The 18,604-nt window shown below is 39.3% G+C and overlaps 1 protein-coding gene across 4 annotated transcripts in view; it reads left to right on the top strand.

Annotated features, from left to right (window-relative positions):
* Positions 1-18,604, top strand: part of IDE (insulin degrading enzyme) — a 111,523-nt gene that overhangs the window by 76,265 nt on the left and 16,654 nt on the right. For 3 of the 4 annotated variants that reach the window (XM_060034471.1, XM_060034470.1, XM_069541528.1), the window contains 6 exons: positions 3,361-3,463; positions 5,394-5,516; positions 7,747-7,829; positions 10,904-11,048; positions 13,795-13,905; positions 15,949-16,069. In XM_060034471.1, the coding sequence (XP_059890454.1) occupies positions 3,361-3,463; positions 5,394-5,516; positions 7,747-7,829; positions 10,904-11,048; positions 13,795-13,905; positions 15,949-16,069 (686 nt within the window). Of the gene's footprint in view, positions 1-3,360; positions 3,464-5,393; positions 5,517-7,746; positions 7,830-10,903; positions 11,049-11,532; positions 11,678-13,794; positions 13,906-15,948; positions 16,070-18,604 lie in introns of all 4 variants that reach the window. The other variant, XM_060034472.1, reaches the window with a different exon arrangement.

The raw sequence follows: 18,604 nt of genomic DNA on the forward strand, positions 1-18,604 counted from the left end.
CTTGAGTCAGGAACTATGTTTTAAAACATCTTGCCCAGAATTCAAGCTGATTGAATTTTTAGCCTAACCTTTCTTGATTCCTTCTTACTTTAAGAAACCGTTTTTTAAAATAATTTTCGAGCACATTTCATGAACTTCAATTTCTTAGCACTTTAGCCTTCCTGTCACTGTTTTTGAAGTTTGACTTAGAATCTGTCATCAGTAGATTTTTTTTGTGCTTTCTTTTTTCCTCTGTTGTGTATCTTTTAAAAATATGATTTGATATCATGATACTGTGGAAATCTACTATTAGAAGGACAGAGTTCATCTAGTTTGAATCCCTATTTAAAAAGTAATGAAACCGAAGCCCAGAGACTTGCTTAATTTTGATCTTAACTGTGATTTTGGCAAGATCTCAAAGAAAGTGAGTCACGGTATCGACCAGAATCCAAGTTTCTCATGGCCAGATCTGTGCACTTTCTACTAATTCTTTTTTAATTTATCATGGTTACCTGTGAAGCCTCTTCTCATTCTTGGCTGTCTTCCCTCTTTTCTCTCTCAGGGATTATTTGCAAAGGTCTCATGAGAATTCATTCCTGGGGAACCATATTGCCTTTTAATGTCTGTAGTCAGGATTATTTCTGAATGGATTCCATCAGCAGCAACAGCTATTCATTCCCACTGAACACTTCTAAATGGCTGACTGGAAGTCAACAGTCAGCATTCGTTCTAGCCCACTGTTTCCTTTTCTTACTGTTATAAGCTTCAGTATGAAAATAAGAGGCCATTTCCTCTCACATTTCTAAGGACCATGTCAGTAGCCAATTCTTTGTGGATGGAATTGAAGAGTGGCATTCCCCCCTCACCCCTCAACACACACACATATTTAAGAAAAAAACTCATGGAGACTATTTTTTAGTATAATTAGGTTTCCAGCAGGTAGTCTAAGATGCTGCAGTGTCTGTGCCAGTTTTCTCAATTGTCTGCAGTTAAATATACTGCAGCTCTCTGTGTGTACCTCAATTATTGTGACTCTTTTCTCCTTTTCTCCTAATTCAGGTGCTCTCGCGGTTCCACACTCTGGTTCATAGATTTCTGTATACATTTGACCTGTGTCTACTCTGTCTCTTCTGTTATTCGCCCTTCGTAATTTATTTGAAAGTACATACTCTTCCATTGTATTTCAGTTTTGAATTCCTTGATGGTATGCTAACTCTTGGTCTGCAAAGGTATCTCTTTTTGTTAGGCCAGTATTTGGTATTTCTCTAGTTTGAGGAGCTACACTTATCTACCTCATATTTACTTCCTTATGGTAACATGTCAACTGTTACCCCATACACTTTACTTTGGTATCTAACTATCTAGATCCCTTAGGATCGTAACTAATAAATCTCCATTCTCCTCCTTTTTTAACCTGAGCATCACTGGACAGCCTCCAGGGTCTGCTTCCTTCTGTGTCATATAGTCATCCTCCAGAGCATTTGATAGCTTTTCCCAAGTTTTTTCACTTTCTCTCTCAGAACTGAGTTTAAAGTTTTCCTGTTCCAGAGGGCAAGTCCACTGCCAAATGAATGCTCCAGTCTTCACAAGTTGTAATCAATCCCTTGTTCATTATTCTGATCCATGGGCTGTCATTCAGGGAAACCAGAGCCATCTATGTAATAAACTTCCCAAATCAAGCATCTCATGGAAGAGAAGATGGAATGCCACCTCTCTAGCACGGAATTTTACTTCCTAACATGTTTCTCAGAGGTCTCCCTGAGAATCATTCCATTCATTCTTTGAAAAATCAACAGGAATAGAAGCAATTTCTATGACTGACTCTTAGCTGGCTCTGTCATGTATTGAATGAATGCCCTTAAGAAACATCACATACCCTTCATGTGGCCGTGTGCGTTCTGTATACACTACACATACCCTTCATACAGGATTTTCAGATAGCCAACATGTATCACTTCTTCTAGATACAATAGCAGAACTCTTTCATCTGTTAAACCCTATGATTCTTCCGTATGTTTCTGTCGAACATATTCTTATTTAGCATGTTTTCTAGAACTGATAGTGGTCAGTGGCAGTTAGGCCAGATCAGGAACACCTTAAACTGGAAGATTAGTCAGTCATTCTAACAGATAGGTGAGTCAGATTGCTTATGATATCTACCCTGAAGCAAGTGAGAAAGCCAAGTCTAGCTAGCCAGGTAGAGTATTTTATCTAGAATGAATAAGGAATAGATGGTGGTTCAGACAGTCAGGCATTGAAATTGGGGAGGTCCAATGATGGGCAGGTGTTTGGAACACAGAGATCAGGATCCTGAAAATTAATGGGTGTTCAGTAGAGGGGAGTTTTGACTGCAAGCAGTGGGCTTTCAGCTGTGAGACCGACATTCAGAGGCTAGAAACTAACCTCTGGGAGGACAAGTGAGAATAAGCAGGAACAGACGTGAACCTAGTTATTTGAATTGGGACGTAAAGAAGAAGTGAAACCAATAACAGGACTGACTGCATGGCAAGCCTTCCAAGCTATTGGCCTAGTCCTCTATCTGCAAGATTAAAAGTAGGATTGGTCCCAGCCTGGGGTTGAGCCTGCTAGTCAGAGTGAAATGATTCCAACTTTGATAGTTAAAAGGCGGCAGAGGCAGAACTGTCCATGATGATCCACACAGGGACAGAAGCTCCACTGGTATAGAGCTTCTTTCGCTCCTCTACTTGTAATCTTTGACATTATTTTACCTCTACCTTCCCTCCCTGAACTTTCTTTCCTTCTGACTTCTCTTCTGTGCTCTTTCTACTACCCCAGCAGAGAAAGATAGAGATGTTTTCTTGGTCGTGTCCCTGTCTCCCCTAGCATCAGGAAGGCCAGTGTACATGTAGTACGTACGGTTGATGGTGGTGTCTGGCAGGAAAAAAAAATAACAGTGTACAAACTTAGCAAGTTATAATGAAAGTGTGTTTTTAATTTTTTTTGGATCTCTGAATGAGCCAACAAATTTTCTTATCCATTCTTGTAACCCTGGGGCCTGAGCTGTTCCTGGGAGGGAGTACTTTGTTGTGCTTTTTTAAGGACTGTTTTTCAACTGACCTGGTTCCACTTTTTTCCCTAGCTACTCTTCTTTTAAGGTTTTAGTCAAAAGCATTCATAACAAGAATCTTTCTTGCAAGCAGCTTTTCATACCAAAAATGATGGGCTATAACCAAAGGATAACAGAGACTATGATCAAAGACTTCTGTACATACATTGCTGTTTCAGCTAGGCCTCATAGGACTTACTGGGTTGTAGAGGCCCAACACATTCTTGGATATTATTTATATTTTCGTGAGTCAGATTCTATAAATTTATGTATACAACATGAGTTTATAGGTTTTTTTTTCCATCTATCTCTAGGGTTGCAATAGTTTCCAAATCTTTTGAAGGAAAAACTGATTGCACAGAAGAGTGGTACGGAACCCAGTACAAGCAAGAAGCTATACCAGATGAAGTCATTAAGGTAGGGTTAACCCATCTGTGAATAAGCTGATGTGTGAGGGACACACAAGAATATGAGCTCCCTAGATCAACCAATTCACAGCCCAAAGTGTGGAGAGTGATGGCCCAGCACTGTCTGTACCATCCCAAGAGGAGTGAACAGGGAGGTGGAGAGCTGGAGCTTAGGTTTTGCAGGAAGAAATGATACTGTAGCCACCTTCTCGTCTGCCTGTCAGACCAGCAGGGCTGTAAAGTAGACTCCAAGTCTCATGCGGTCAAAGATCAATGAAGTCCAAAGTACACAGGGTTGCAGAGGCACCAAGACAGGCAGGAAGAGATGGAAATAGAGAACCTGAAAGACAGATGCAAGGGCTGAGAGCTCACGATCTTGCTGTGAGCACAGGCGGGGAGCAATTTCTGGGATTCATACCATCTTCACTTTAGGAGGGGCTATATTTTATGCCTCGTATTGTATCATTGCTCTTTTTGTCAACATAGGGCCATTATGATTTGTTTCAAAACAGGTAGGTATAGATAGTGTGTTACCCCATTCATCAGGAGTCAGGATTTTGTTTGTGAGTCTTATCTACTGGTCCAGTACTTTTTCTTTTTTGGTTCTCATTGGCTGTGTAGCTTTGAGACTGTGTCCTTTATTCATGGGGCGACACCAGAAAACCTTGCTCTGACTAAATTCTAGTTAAACTTGGGTAATGGATATTTCTTAAATGTACCAGGGTAATGACGATACAGAAAAAAGTAGTTTAAGAAAGAAAAATTATTACTGGTACTTTTCTGACATATTCACAGCACATAAGGAGATGACTGAAGCCCTTTAGTACGTGAAAATGTCCATCTTACTAAACTGTGAGGAAAGCTGATCTCCCATGAATTAGTGCTGGGTGTGAACTAACCCTCAAACAAGAGAAAACCCCTGTTCACCAAATTCTGACCATGACAAACCCGCCCCAAATGGGAATTTAAACAAATTGATCTGGAAGCTCAGCAGTGAAATTACTTGCTAAGTGTTTACCAGTCCCTACGATTCAGCCATACTGGGGACTTAAGTTGCTACATATAAATAATATGGCCATGGCCACCATCCCCACCATCCCAGTGCCAAAAGACACAAATGCAGGGACCAAAATAGAACTACAGGAGCTGCAAGGCTGTGCCACATCAGCTGGAGACCAAATTACTAAACCCAGAATCATTGGCAGTTGGTTGCTTTTTTTAAAAAATAATGAAAAGTCTTATAAATCAGAGTTCATCAATCGTGGTCTGATCTGCCTCAGTTAGCTTTTGGAAGCAGCCCATGGAACAGATCCAACCTGCAGGTTGTGTCGATCCTGTCCCACAATCCAGATTTAAATCTCAACTTTGTCCTTAACCTTATGCTTGAAATATTGGTCCACTTGAAAATGCATGTGGTCGTCTGGGAGAGAAGTAGACCAGGCCTTTAGAAGTGCTGAAGTCAGAGAAGCCCCCTTTAACCTAGTTTTCAAGCCATACATTCAAGTAATATAGTGTAGCTGAAAGTTTAACTCTTTTAAATGACCTGTTGTCTAGCAGTTGTGGGTATTTATCTCTGTGCAGATTATTCTCCATTCTTTAAAGAGCTGGAGCAAACATGATCTTCATGTGGACCAGTTAGCCTCAGTTCCACAGTCTCAGATTGTTCCTTCACCTCAGCTGGTCATTTTAGACATGTGTAAAGAGGAAAGATAGATGAGTGTAAAACCTTCATTAGTTCCAGAGACTCCAGTTCAACTTTCATGAAAAGTCATTGATAGATCTTGGGAGTAGCCTTTTTATATATGATGGAAGAGAATGCTGTGTGACATTTATTCTCTTATTATTTGCCTAGATATTAAGCAATGTGACTGTTTTAAACTCTTAAATCAGATTCTAATTGCTTTTATGTGTGTGTGTGTATGTTTTCACTGTTCATCCAGAAATGGCAAAATGCTGATCTGAATGGGAAATTTAAACTTCCAACGAAGAATGAATTTATTCCTACAAATTTTGAGATTTTATCATTAGAAAAAGAAGCAACACCATACCCTTCTCTTATTAAGGTAATACGTTAGAATCATTGATATTAAATTTAGGGGACAGACCTATTACATAGAAGGGACTAGAGAGATGTTTTCTTGCCTTTGATACTATGTTGGTTTGCGGGGCTCACACCCTATAGATAACAGAAAAGTTGCAGAGAGAATAACTACAAGAAATATTAAAAGGCTAGACATTTTAAAACAAACAAAACTACTATACAGCATAGAATCTAGGGAATTGTCTTCTTTGCAGACAATAAAATAGTAAGTCTGGAATGTAACTACAAGTCTATTGAAAGAGGGCTTTTTTCCATGTTCACTGAAGACCCAATAAGGAAGTAGATTTTTGCTGCATCATGAAAGTTAGAGATAAGAAAGAATCTCTAAAGCCTGGAAGAGAGCATATCCAGGGGAAGCTGTTGGATTTCCTGCCCTTAAAAACAATTCTTTCTCATTTTGACAGAGCGCTATATGAAGTTAATGGAGTTATAAACCAGTGGGAAGAACGATTGAGGAGGGTGTTTTCTTTTTCAGAATGTTCTTTTCATGTCATTATTTCACACCTTGGGTAGATTGTGTAGAAACATGGATCAAATTATTACAGTACATCCTCTTTTCTAAACTTTAAAACTAACTCTTTCTAAACTTACCACCATAGACAAACATCTTTCTTTCCCTTTTCTTCAAATGACCTAACATTCAGATTAACTCAATGAGATGAGAATTAGTGTTTAGGACTATGAAATTTAATTTATCTCAAGCAACTAGATTATTAATGAGACAATCATTTTTCTTTAAAAATGACATTTTAATGAGTTATAGTTTAGGTTATTCAAAGAGAAAGCTTATTTACTTTTCCTATTTTTATTTTTTGTTTGTTTTAAATAGGCCATCTTAGCATAAACTAAGGAGAACATTAAACCATTTATATCTCTTGTCAGAGTTTCAAGGTAGTTTCAAGTGAACTTTAAGACTTTTTTTTTTAATTTATTTGGCTGCGTCAGGTCTTAGTTTTAGTGCGCAGGATCTTCGCAGCTTGCGGGATCTTTCGTTGCGGTGTGTGGGCTCTTTATTGCAGCGCGTGGGCTTCTCTCTAGTTGTGGCGTGCGGTCTCCAGAGAGCGTGGACTCTGTAGTTGTGGCACACGGGCTCTCTAGTTGTGACGTGCAGGCTCAGTAGTTGTGGCACACAGGCTTAGTTGCCCTGCAGCATGTGGGGTCTTAGTTCCCCAACCAGGGATCGAACCCGCATCCCCTGCATTGGAAGGCGAATTCTTAGCCACTGGACCACCAAGGAAGTCCCTAAGACTTTTTAAAATATAGTATGAATGAGTGAGTGGAGAGGCAAAGGAGTAGCTTATTTGTTCATCCTTGGCTGTGTTAGTTATCCGTTGCAGTATAACAAATTACTCTAAAATTCAGCAGTTTAAAACCACAAACACTTATTTTATCTCATGCAGTTTCCAAGGGACAGGAATGTGGAAGTAGCTTAGTTGGGTAGTTCTGACTCAGGGTCTCTCAGGTTATGGTCAAGCTGTGAGCTGGGACTTTGGTCATCTGAAGGCTCAACTAGGGCTGGAGGATTCTATTCCAAGTTCATTTGTGTGGCTTTGGGCAGGCCTTAGTTCTTCGGTACATGGGCCTCTCCATAGAGTTGCGTGACATGGCAGCTGGCTTACCCCAAAGTGAGTGATCCAAGAGGGAAAATGAGTGATCAAGGTGGAAGCCACAGTGTCTTTTATAATCTAATCTCAGAAGTGTCGTATCATCACATCTGCCATAATCTGTTGGTCAGACAGAGACCAACCCTGGTCCAGTGCAGGAGAGAGGACCACACAAGGGTGTGAATTCCAGCAGGCAGGGATCCATGTGGCCCACTTTGGTGGCTGGCTGCCACACACACACACCCACCCCCAAGGACTCCTGCCTCTGTGTCCCTGCATCCAGAAAGACAGGGACAGGACAGTTGGTATTGGCTTCACCTGTCTGTCTCTTCCTCCACTGTGTCCCCATCTCTTTGACCCAGGGTGCTGATAAGAGGGTGATTTCTCTCTACTACTGGAATCACCAGTCATCTCTCCAGCTTCCCACCAGCTGACCCTCTGAGTATGCTTCAAGGCCATGGGACAGCAGTCTCTCCAGAACAAAGCTCAGCTATTGCCTCTGTCCTCCTCCTCTTGAAGAGTGATTTGATTGAAGATTTTTGTCAAATGTGCCTGTATTTCCCTAAACATACTGTTTCTCCATCACAGGATACAGCTATGAGCAAACTCTGGTTCAAACAAGATGATAAGTTTTTCTTGCCCAAGGCCTGTCTCAACTTTGAATTTTTCAGGTACGTAAAATGAATCTAGCTACAAAGCTTCCTATGAAAATCAACAATTACACTTCTGAAAGTTTTCTTTGCTTCCTTAAGGACCTATGTCTGGAAATAAAAGGAATTAGAGTTTTTTAGCCTAGACAAAGAAAAGCTGCTCCTTCCTGTTAAGGGAAGGCTGTAGACTCACCAGAAGTTTCACTGAAGAAAGATTAAATAATTTGGGGTGGTTTTTTCTGTTGTGGTTTTGGTTTTATATTCCTGGAACTTGCCCAGAAGAAGAGGTAGTCGTTACTAAATGATCTTGAATCCCTTCCAGCCCTTTAATTGTCTGGAGCCCTCAGATATTGCTTTCTGTATCCCGGGCTTGGTAGAAGATGTTTAATAAAATTTCTGAATAATGCTACTGTTGCAATGATTTCTCAGTATAAATCTTTAGTTTATCTCTATCTCCTTTTATTTGTGTGATAATGTTATCACTCAATTTAAATTTTACTTTGTGAGTTTGCACTCTATAATTTTATATTTCTAAAATTCAGTGGTTTGTGTTTATAAAATAAACCGATCATTTTTTAATAATGTTCAGTATAATGATCAACTTTTTCATTAATTTTTATTTGATTTGCTTGGCATGAAATGAAAGCTGGATGTGTTTTAAATGTTTTAGAAAAGAGAAAAAGAATCTCTTATGTAGGAAGTTAATAGTTCACAAACAAGTATGTTGAGACTGTAGGGATGTAAACATTGTTTATTTATAGCATGAGATTCATAGATTATCTAGAGCTGCGCTGAGATTGTTGGTGTTGTTTTTTGTTTGTTTGTTTGTTTACATCAAACATGGGCTTTCTGATTATGGCTTGCTGTTGGTAGAGAGCATTACAAAGCTGGTTTTATTTTTTGATAGTTCAGAGTGATATTTTTAACCCTCTAAGCAGCTTGTCACACTTTCCCATTTGGCTTCTATGATCTGGCTTCAGAATACCTTTTGAGAGACCATTTGATATGTTTGCGTTCTCTAAACTGCCTAGCATAGTTCTCAGAATTTAAAATGTCTGCTTCCCACCAATCCGTCTCCGTGTTCTGGTCTCTCTAGAGGTAAACACTATTAGGTTTCTTGTACGTTCTTAAATAAATTTTCTGTTTGTGTCTATCCTTTTAATCTTTTCAGAAATAGGATAATATTATGCATATGTACAGTTTTTAAAACTCTGTGATCCATATTTAAGCATATAACATCTGGTTACAAAATAGTATGTTTTAAGTGAACAAGTGAACCAGGATTTAAGAATTCCACTTGAATCATGTTCTCTTTTAAAAGTTAGTTTAGGACACTCTCCAGTTCACCAGCATAGCTGCTGTGGATGCAGCATTTTAGGACACTTCTTGGAATTGCGTTCTGAGCTTGATCCATATGACTTTGAACTCCCAGATTTGTTTTTTTCTAGCTTTGCACTTCCACCTAAGGGTGCCTGTGGGGATGAACCCTTTCAAGGACTCTCTTTTGCTTTGATGCTTTTGTGAGTTGTGCTAGTAAGTTTCTGAACTGCTTCCTTCTGTTTGACTAAAGAAGGAAGTCTGTCATCATGTATAATACTTAAAAAATTAAATGACAGAGTGTTATTTAGATTTGCCAGGTGGAGAATGTATAGCTTTAGAATTTTCTCTTTGATTTCAATTCTCTGTAGCTAAGCATTTTACCCCTATTTTTACTTAATTATCAGTTTTTGATAAAATTTCTGGCTCTGATGTCAGTGCGTCGGTTATATTTACTGTGCTATAGATAGAGTGAAATTTTTAATTTGCTGCCAAACAAACCAAGCCACGAGGCTACCTCAGGTCCTTTGTACTGGTTGTTTCCTCAGCCTGGAAAGTTCACCCAGATATCCCCAGGGCTTGCTCCTTTGCTTCCTTCAGGTCTGGACCCAGATGTCACCTTTCAGAGTGGCCTTGATTAATAATAATAATTTTAATAATAACAATTTAATTTATTAATAATAATTTTATGTAAATTAGCAATCTTCCTGTCCCACTACCCATCACTCCCGTTCCTCTGACCCTGCATAATTTTTCTCCATAACGCTATCACCACCTGATGTATCATATTTAAATTTATTATTTGTCTCTTCCAACTAGGCTCTAAACTCTGTGAAGTCAGGGACTCTGCCTGATTTGTTCCTTCTTTATTCCCAGTATCTAGAGAAGTGCCTAGCACTATAGTGAGAATGTAGTACATATTTGTTGAATGAAGGAATCTTTTACTTGCTTCTCATAAAGGTAAGCAGTGTCACATAGTCAAATGAATAGGTCATTTGACTCAAATCTGAATCCTGACTCTGCTGCTACTAGCCCAGGTGACATGAGGAAAGTGATGCTTCTTATTTGGGAAACGAAGATTTAAGTCAGGTCATCTCTGTGGTCCTATTTAGCTCTTGCACTCTGTAATTATTTCCTCTCTTTTGTTGCTCTTTCTCACTTAAAAATTTTCCTGTTTTAATATTTTTTCCTAGTTCTGGCTGTAGTTGTATGATGGATATTATCAATTACTTTACTGACAGTGTTCCAGTCTCTTGGTTTGGGAGGAAACTCAAGAGATAAGCTAACATTTTCACAGGTCTTAATCTTTCTCTTTCAAGTCTCAGTTTTTCCCTTTTAAGTTTATATAATCATAGCACACAAACTTCTCAATCTCATCCTCCTGTCCACCAAGGGTATGGCTTGCTTAGAGGGAGAAGGAGGACACACACATGCTGTTATCAGCTCTGTCAGCCATGCCTTCTCCTAGTAGCCTAAATGTAGGCATGCGTTTTGGCCTGTTCCTCCTTACCTACGCAGTGTTTCTAACTTGTCAGTTCTACCACGCCATCTGGGGTAAGCAATTCCTTCTCCCTCTTCACCACTACCAGCACACATAGCATATTTCAAGCTTCTTTTTTAAACATCTTGTTTTTTTCCTCATGAGAATTCATGTGTATTCAAAGTGTATCTTCAGGAAGTTATTTTAACCCCTGTTCAGTTCCTTGATCCATCTCGAAAGGCCATATCACATTGGGAAGTAATAAATCAGCTATTTTACTGTCAACATTTTCTTCCAGCCCATTTGCTTATGTGGACCCCTTGCACTGTAACATGGCCTATTTGTACCTTGAGCTCCTCAAAGACTCACTCAACGAGTATGCATATGCAGCAGAGCTAGCAGGCTTGAGCTATGACCTCCAAAATACCATCTATGGGATGTATGTAAGTACCCACGTCTTAGAGCCTTCCACTCATCAACATTTTTTATATTGATTTGCTGGAAGCATTTTTGATTGAGGGTGTGAGTTTAATTTCTTTTTTTGTGACTAATCATATTTTCGCATCATTTAATTTTTAAGTTAGCTCTTACTGTTAAGTATTCAGCAATATGCCATTCATATTATGCAAATTTTCCTTGATTTCTTTTTTTTTAAACATCTTTCATCAGACTGTCATATTTTTCTCCTCAAAACAAAATTGGACCCTGATTTAGGTTTAGACCTCTCCCATTCTGTATCTGAAGTCTTGGTCTTTGACAACAGAGAATGAAGTCTTCCTGCCATTGTAAAACAAAAGGTTGGCCTGTACTATTTCCCTAGAAATTCAGATCATGAGGCTGCATATTCATACTCTTCGGTCATGTTTCTTCATTACCATGCCACTGCTTGAGGTATCAAAGCATTTCTTTTGTTTTTCTTTTTGTTAGTCGCTACATTTATGCTGATCCTCTCCATTGCAACATGACATACCTGTTTATCAGGTTATTGAAGGATGATTTAAAAGAGTATACATATGCAGCACGCCTCTCAGGTTTGAGCTATGGCATTGCATCAGGAATGAATGCAATACTTGTAAGTAAAATGAAAACGAAAGAAAAGGCGTCACACCGTTTAAGCATTATGTTGAGCTTGGGAAAACTATTAACTTCTGCATTTTAAAACAAGAAGATTGATGGTTTTTTCCTTGCACCTTTTTAATGATTGAAGAACTCAAGTTAGTATTAGTTCCACTAACAAATGATTTAGTAGAGTTTAGTGCATCTTGTGAACATGTATTTATGCTACATTTATTTGCATGTTCCTCTGCTTGAAATGTTTAACTTATTAACCCTGAAAGCATGTTGTTCTTTCCATGTATTTGAATATATTAACATCTGTAAGTGAAAGATACCCATAGTTACTGTTGTGGTGCTGAATTTTACTTATATTATAAGCTTCTTTATTTCTGCTGACAGTAGTAGAAAGTTCCTGTGTTCAAATACGACTGACATTTTCATTTAATTTATTTTGTAGCATGTATCATTAACTGCTTTTAAGTGTGTTTTAAGATAAACATTATTAAATGCATCCCAAGAAATAACTAGATCCTTTCTCTTGAAACCGTTTCTGTTATGTTTCCAAACTTATATCTCATTTCCAAATTAACATCCCTCTTCTAGCACACATTCACCTTCACTTTTCTTAAAAATATGTTGTATGTTTTCATAACAACTAAAATGAGAGCATGCACTGTGTACTCTTTCTAATTCTATACAAAAGGTTTTAGGGTTTTTAAATTTTATTTATTTTGCAGTGACTTTTTTTCTTCATACAAGTAACTTTTCTGGTAGTTTTTGTTTAATGTATAAGAATATATATAACCTAACCATTCTCAGAGTCCAGGGAAATTTGAAGCTCAGAGGTCAAAATAAAATCCAAATAGAAAAGTAATAATCTATGGTTTATTTTTTGCTGTTGAGTTTTAATAGCATATCACCATTAAAATAAATCATTTTTAATGTGTGACAGATGGGCTTTCTGCTAGTTGTCAGTCTAGTTCCCACAGTACAGGATGTGCTTTCCATGGGCAGTGACCTTCACTCCTGCTGAGATACTTGCCTATCAATTTTCTTTTTCTTTTTCTTTTTCTTTTTCTTTTTTTTTTTTTTTGCGGTACGCGGGCCTCTCACCGTTGTGGCCTCTCCCGTTGCGGAGCACAGGCTCCAGACGCGCAGGCTCAGCGGCCATGGCTCACGGGCCCAGCCGCTCCGTGGCATGTGGGGTCTTCCCGGACTGGGGCACGAACCCGTGTCCCCTGCATCGGCAGGCGGACTCTCAACCACTGCACCACCAGGGAAGCCCCTTGCCTATCAATTTTCATAAGGTAGAGGCGTCCAGAGATATTCTAGTTCCAGTGTATCCTCTAACCTCTGTGGGTGCCACCATGTGGCAATATAATAGTAGGAAATGTGATAATAGGCTTCCCCTGCTTTTCAAAACGTTATGCTTTCAGAAACTATTAAAGTAAATTGTCCTAAGGCAAAATCCAGACAGTACATACAGTGTATCCTTACTTCACATCTGTTTTGCCACTGGCTTTTGGTACATCAGCAGAACTCATCAAACAAGCAAGTAGTGAGACCTATGGACCATTATTGGGCAACATTGGACAAGAAAAGTGGCAAAATGCCATATGATACAAAATTGGGACTTCCTGATTTCTTAAAAGATGATTTTTAAAAATATTTAAATATAAACAATTTGGGGACATATCCAGTAGTTTGCTAGGTAACCCTCCCCTATGATTTTTACCTTCTTAACACAACTATAAAAATCTTAAGCCTGCCATTCTTTAGAAATTCTTTTTGAAGGTTAAATTTAAAACACATTCTATAATTAATTTTGACTTAATGAGAACTTGAATTTTGATGATATATAGTGTGTACTGCCGTAGTTTGGCACCAGGTAAGTTTTCCTGCTATTGTTTTTGTTTAGGAAAAGCATATGCTTTTGGATATTAGTAAATAAAGATGGTCAATGTTATCTTCCTAAGTGTCGAACTATATTTATGAGAAATGAAATTCATTTAATTTCTTGTTTTATTTTTATTTTGATACACCTGGTTTGGGGATTTTCTACATGTTTTAAAGTCAAGTTGAAGTTGTTTCATGTTAATTTTAGACTTTTAATATCCTGAACTCTTTCCGTAGCTCTCGGTGAAAGGTTATAATGACAAGCAGCCAATTTTGCTAAAGAAGATCATTGAAAAAATGGCTACCTTTGAGATTGATGAAAAAAGATTTGAAATTATCAAAGAGGCAGTAAGTTTTCTCAACTTATTTTTATAATTTTTTAATTCATAAGGTGATATTGCCACATTATGAACATTTTTGAAAAAGAGGCGAGGAGGAAAAGAAGCATTCATAACCCTGTGGCAGTCATTTTATCCTATCTTTGCTGAATCCTATACTCTATCCAGAAGGAAAGCCTGGGAGACTCTGGTGGACACCTGGCCCCTTTCTCCGTAGGCCCTAAGAGCTAGGATAGCACTGACTTTCAGAGAGGAGTCTGAGGTAGACCTAGTGGCTTTCAGGGACTCCTTGAAGGTTTCATCCAACCTCCATTTAAGAAGAACACTCTAGGGCTTCCCTGGTGGCTCAGTGGTTAAGAATCCGCCTGCCAGTGCAGGGGACACAGGTCCGAGCCCAGGTCTGGGAAGATCCCACATGCCGCAGAGCAGCTAAGCCTATGCGCCACAACTACTGAGCCTGCATTCTAGAGCCCATGAGCCACAACTACTGAAGCCCACGTGCCTAGCTCCTGTGCTTTGCAACAAGAGAAGCCACCGCAGTGAAAAGCCTGTGAACTGCAACGAAGAGTAGCCCTCGCTCGCTGCAACTAGAGAAAGCCCACGTGCAGCAATGAAGACCCAACACAGCCAAAAATAAAAAATAAATAAGTAAACAAACAAACAAATAAATAAATAAAAAGGGAAAAAAAAAAAAAGAAGAACCCTCTATTCTGCAGGAGGGACCTCAGCCTTCCATGCAGCCTTGTCACATTAGGGCAGACTATTTAGACTTGATGTTATCTTCCACTTAAATTCAACTCATGGTTGGTCCAGTAATGGAAATATGGGATGGATAGCTACTTTAAAAGCCAAACTATGACCTTCATTGTACACCCAAAGAAATTATCATCAGTTTTCAAATCAAGATTCAATATTTTATATATATACATATCCATGTTGCTTGCTTAGAGAGACTTTTGGGATGACCTTACGGTGAAGAATTAAAGGATGCCAAGAGATGGAGGCCTTGAAAACTGGGGATAACTTTCTGAGAGATGAAAGAGATCCCGTAGTGAAGGTACTTAGAGTACATGTCAGATGCTGGGGTTAAAGCAACAGCCTGGACAAAGAAAAAGTATGCCCAAGACTTCTCTGGTGGTCCAGTGGTTAAGACTCCAAGCTTCCACTGCAGAGGGCACAGGTTCGATCCCTGGTCAGGGAAGTAAGATCCTTCATGCCTTGCAGTATGGCAAAAAAAAAAAAAAAACCTTTTGAAAATACAACATGCAATTGTTTTTTAAAATTTATTTATTTAATTTATTTTTGGCTGCGTTGGGTCTTCGTTGTTGCATGCGGGCTTTTCTCTATAGTTGCGGTGAACGGGGGCTATTCTTCGTTGAGGTGTGCAGGCTTCTCATTGTGGTGGCTTCTCTTGTTGCAGAGCATGGGCTCTAGGCACATGGGCTTCAGTAGTTGTGGCACACGGGCTCAGTAGTTGTGGCTCACGGGCTCTAGAGCGCAGGCTCAGTAGTTGTGGTGCACAGGCGTAGTTGCTCCACAGCATGTGGGATCTTCCCGGACCAGGGCTCGAACCTGTGTCCCCTGCATTAGCAGGCGGATTCTTAACCACTGCGCCACCAGGGAGGTCCGCAATCATTTTTAAGACTCAGTGTACACACCTCACTCCTGATACTATTTCTGGTGTTATAAGGAACATATATTTTAATTGAATTTAATTGAAGTTCTGTTCTCAGAATTTTACCTTTTACATTTCTTAACTTTAACTTTACATTTCTTAATTATGGGCACAAAAAACAAAAAAATTACTTTAAAAAAATAAGACTTCAAGAAAAAAGAAAGAAAAAGCATGCTCTTTAGTTTAAGTATGTATCAAAGGGAGAGAGGAGTAAGTCCCATTCTAAATTACATAACTTCGAAAAGGAAGATGAAGCAGATATCTCTGCATCCCATTTAACACATCATTTATGCAAAATGAAGTTTGATTATAGCTGACCTTTTGAAATGATTTTAAAAAGATCGATAAAATTAACAAACCCACGTCTCCCTTCACTAGTATATGCGATCTCTTAACAATTTCCGAGCTGAACAGCCTCACCAGCACGCCATGTACTACCTCCGCTTGCTGATGACTGAAGTGGCCTGGACTAAAGATGAATTGAAAGAAGCCCTGGATGGTGAGACTCTTTCTACTTATAGCCTAATGCTTTCTTCATTCTTTTCTAAAATCATTTTGGTTTTATCCTATTACCTAGTATTTATGCTTTCTAATGACTTGTAGTTCCATTAAAGCCAGCTGTGCATACTGTTTTTTGGGTTTTTTTGTTTTTGTTTTGTTTCTGTTTTTAGAAAAGCAGTGGTGGCCTTTGAAGTGGCTTTTGTATTCAGGCAGTTTATAACCACATTTGCTGTTTTCAGCCTGGACCCACAATAGTCAGTTATTACTGTTAACAGATTTCTGCAGATGACAGTGTTTTGACCCAAGCACTTACCTTGTTAATATTGAAGTTTTCAAAAAAGGAAAAAAGGGCTGAGCTTGAAAGTCTTATCACACAGAAAGAATGCTTAGGCATTTTTGTTGTTTTTGTTTTTGTTTTTTTGCGGTACGCGGGCCTCTCACCGTTGCGGCCTCTCCCGTTGCGGAGCATAGGCTCCGAACGCGCAGGCCCAGCAGCCATGGCTCATGGGCTCCGCCGCTCCACGGCATGTGGGATCCTCCCGGACCGGGGCACAAACCCGTGTCCCCTGCATCGGCAGGCGGACTCTCAACCACTGCGCCACCAGGGAAGTCCTTTAATGATCTTTTATGACAAGTCCTTTCTTATTATGTATCACTGCGCCTTTGATGACTTTAGTGACAAATCAAGAGCAAAGTATTGAAGGTCATTATTTTATTGGTTGAGTAGGCATATAGATTATAAAATTCATTAACTAGAACAGATACGTTTTTAATCTGGACAGTTAATACACTTTTCTTTGTAAAATGATTATGAGTCACATCCGGTTGTAACAAGCAGGAATTTTACCTTTTTTAAAAAATACCACATAATTGATTTTAAATACATTTTCAAGAGACCGAACCTGCATTCAGCATGATCCAAAAGCAGAGATTTGGGGATTCCCACCCCCTTTGTTAGATTCTGGGTCAGATGATATATGAATTGTAAGCAGAATTAGTTCTAAAGTTTCACATAGGCGTGTGATGCCTTCCTAAAATGTGTTTTATAAAGAGAAGGTCAGCACTTTTTCGGCTGAAATTTTCTGCTCTAATAATCATTCTGTTTTGATATATATATTCATCAATAATCCGGTAATGCCAACATGGCTTAATCTGGAGACAACTCAATATGAGAGGCTGGCTCCCCCGTGACTCTACGTCTGTCAGCTCTCCAGGTGCCAGGGTAGCAAGAACCTCAGAATTCAGTGTGGTCCAACCGCATTTACTGCCTGCCTGCTATGCACCAGGCGCCAGACTGCAGGTGCTTGAGATTAAAAAATGATCAATTAGGTGGGGTTTCTTGGATCAAGGAGCTCCAGTCTAGTGGCAAAGCGTAAATGTAAAACAGATTGTTTTTTGTAGAGGCAAAGAGACTGAGTATTGTTATAGAAGTTTGCAGAGAGAGCTGAGGGGTCTAGTGAAGGGGACTTCTAGGGCAGTGCAGTGGAGTGGGATGGGTATGCATTTTGGAATTAGATTCAAATGCAGCTCTGCCACTTACTAGCTTGATGACTTTGGACAAGAAACTTAAATTTTCTTAACTTCAGTTTTCTCACCTTTAAAATGGGGACAATAACGCATAATTTATAGTTTATAAGATAACATCTATAAAATGCCTGATGCATAGTAAGCACTTGTTAATTCCCTTCCTATGTCTCTCTTTAAATTTTATTCACTAATTTTAGCATCCATTGTAGCATTTATTAGTATGGTGTCCTAATGGAGAAGGGACAACTCTTCTTTACTGAAGAATTAAATCAGTACATGTAAAAGTAATGAGAAGAACAGAAAATTCACTATTAGGATTCCATAATAATAATAATTGATACAGGCAATATCCACCATTGAATGCTAAATTAGTGGATAAAAGTTAAGTAAGGACAAAATATTTGTGTGGTCTCAAAGTATTTCCTCCAAAGTAAATATTTAAAAATTATAATGGGAAAAGAAGGCATTGGTGGGGTGGCTTTTCCTAATTGCTTGTAGAGCATACATGAGTTACTTAATTATAACCAAAAGATTAAAACAGTCCCCTGGCAGACAGCACTATAGCCACGTGGTCAGTGTTTACATCACCAGTATTACAGCGTAACAGCATCATGTGCCCCCGACGTGATGCCCTGAGAAAGACATATTACCTCGGGGGTATTCTTTCTAAGGATACAGAAGCTCAATTTAAGCACGAGAAAACACTAGACAAGCCCCAATAAAGGGCATTCTATAAAATAACTGAGCAGTACTGCTTAAAACTCTTAAGGTCAGAGCTTCCCTGGTGGCGCAGTGGTTGAGAGTCCGCCTGCCGATGCAGGGGACGCGGATTCGTGCCCCAGTCCGGGAGGATCCCACATGCCGCGGAGCGGCTGGGCCCGTGAGCCATGGCCGCTGAGCCTGCACGTCCGGAGCCTGTGCTCCGCAACGGGAGAGGCCAGAACAGTGAGAGGTCCACGTACTGGAAAAAAAAAAAAAATCTTAAGGTCATGAAAGGCAAGGAAAG

The sequence above is a fragment of the Delphinus delphis genome, chromosome 16, assembly GCF_949987515.2.
Source record: "Delphinus delphis chromosome 16, mDelDel1.2, whole genome shotgun sequence".
NCBI lineage: Eukaryota > Metazoa > Chordata > Mammalia > Artiodactyla > Delphinidae > Delphinus > Delphinus delphis.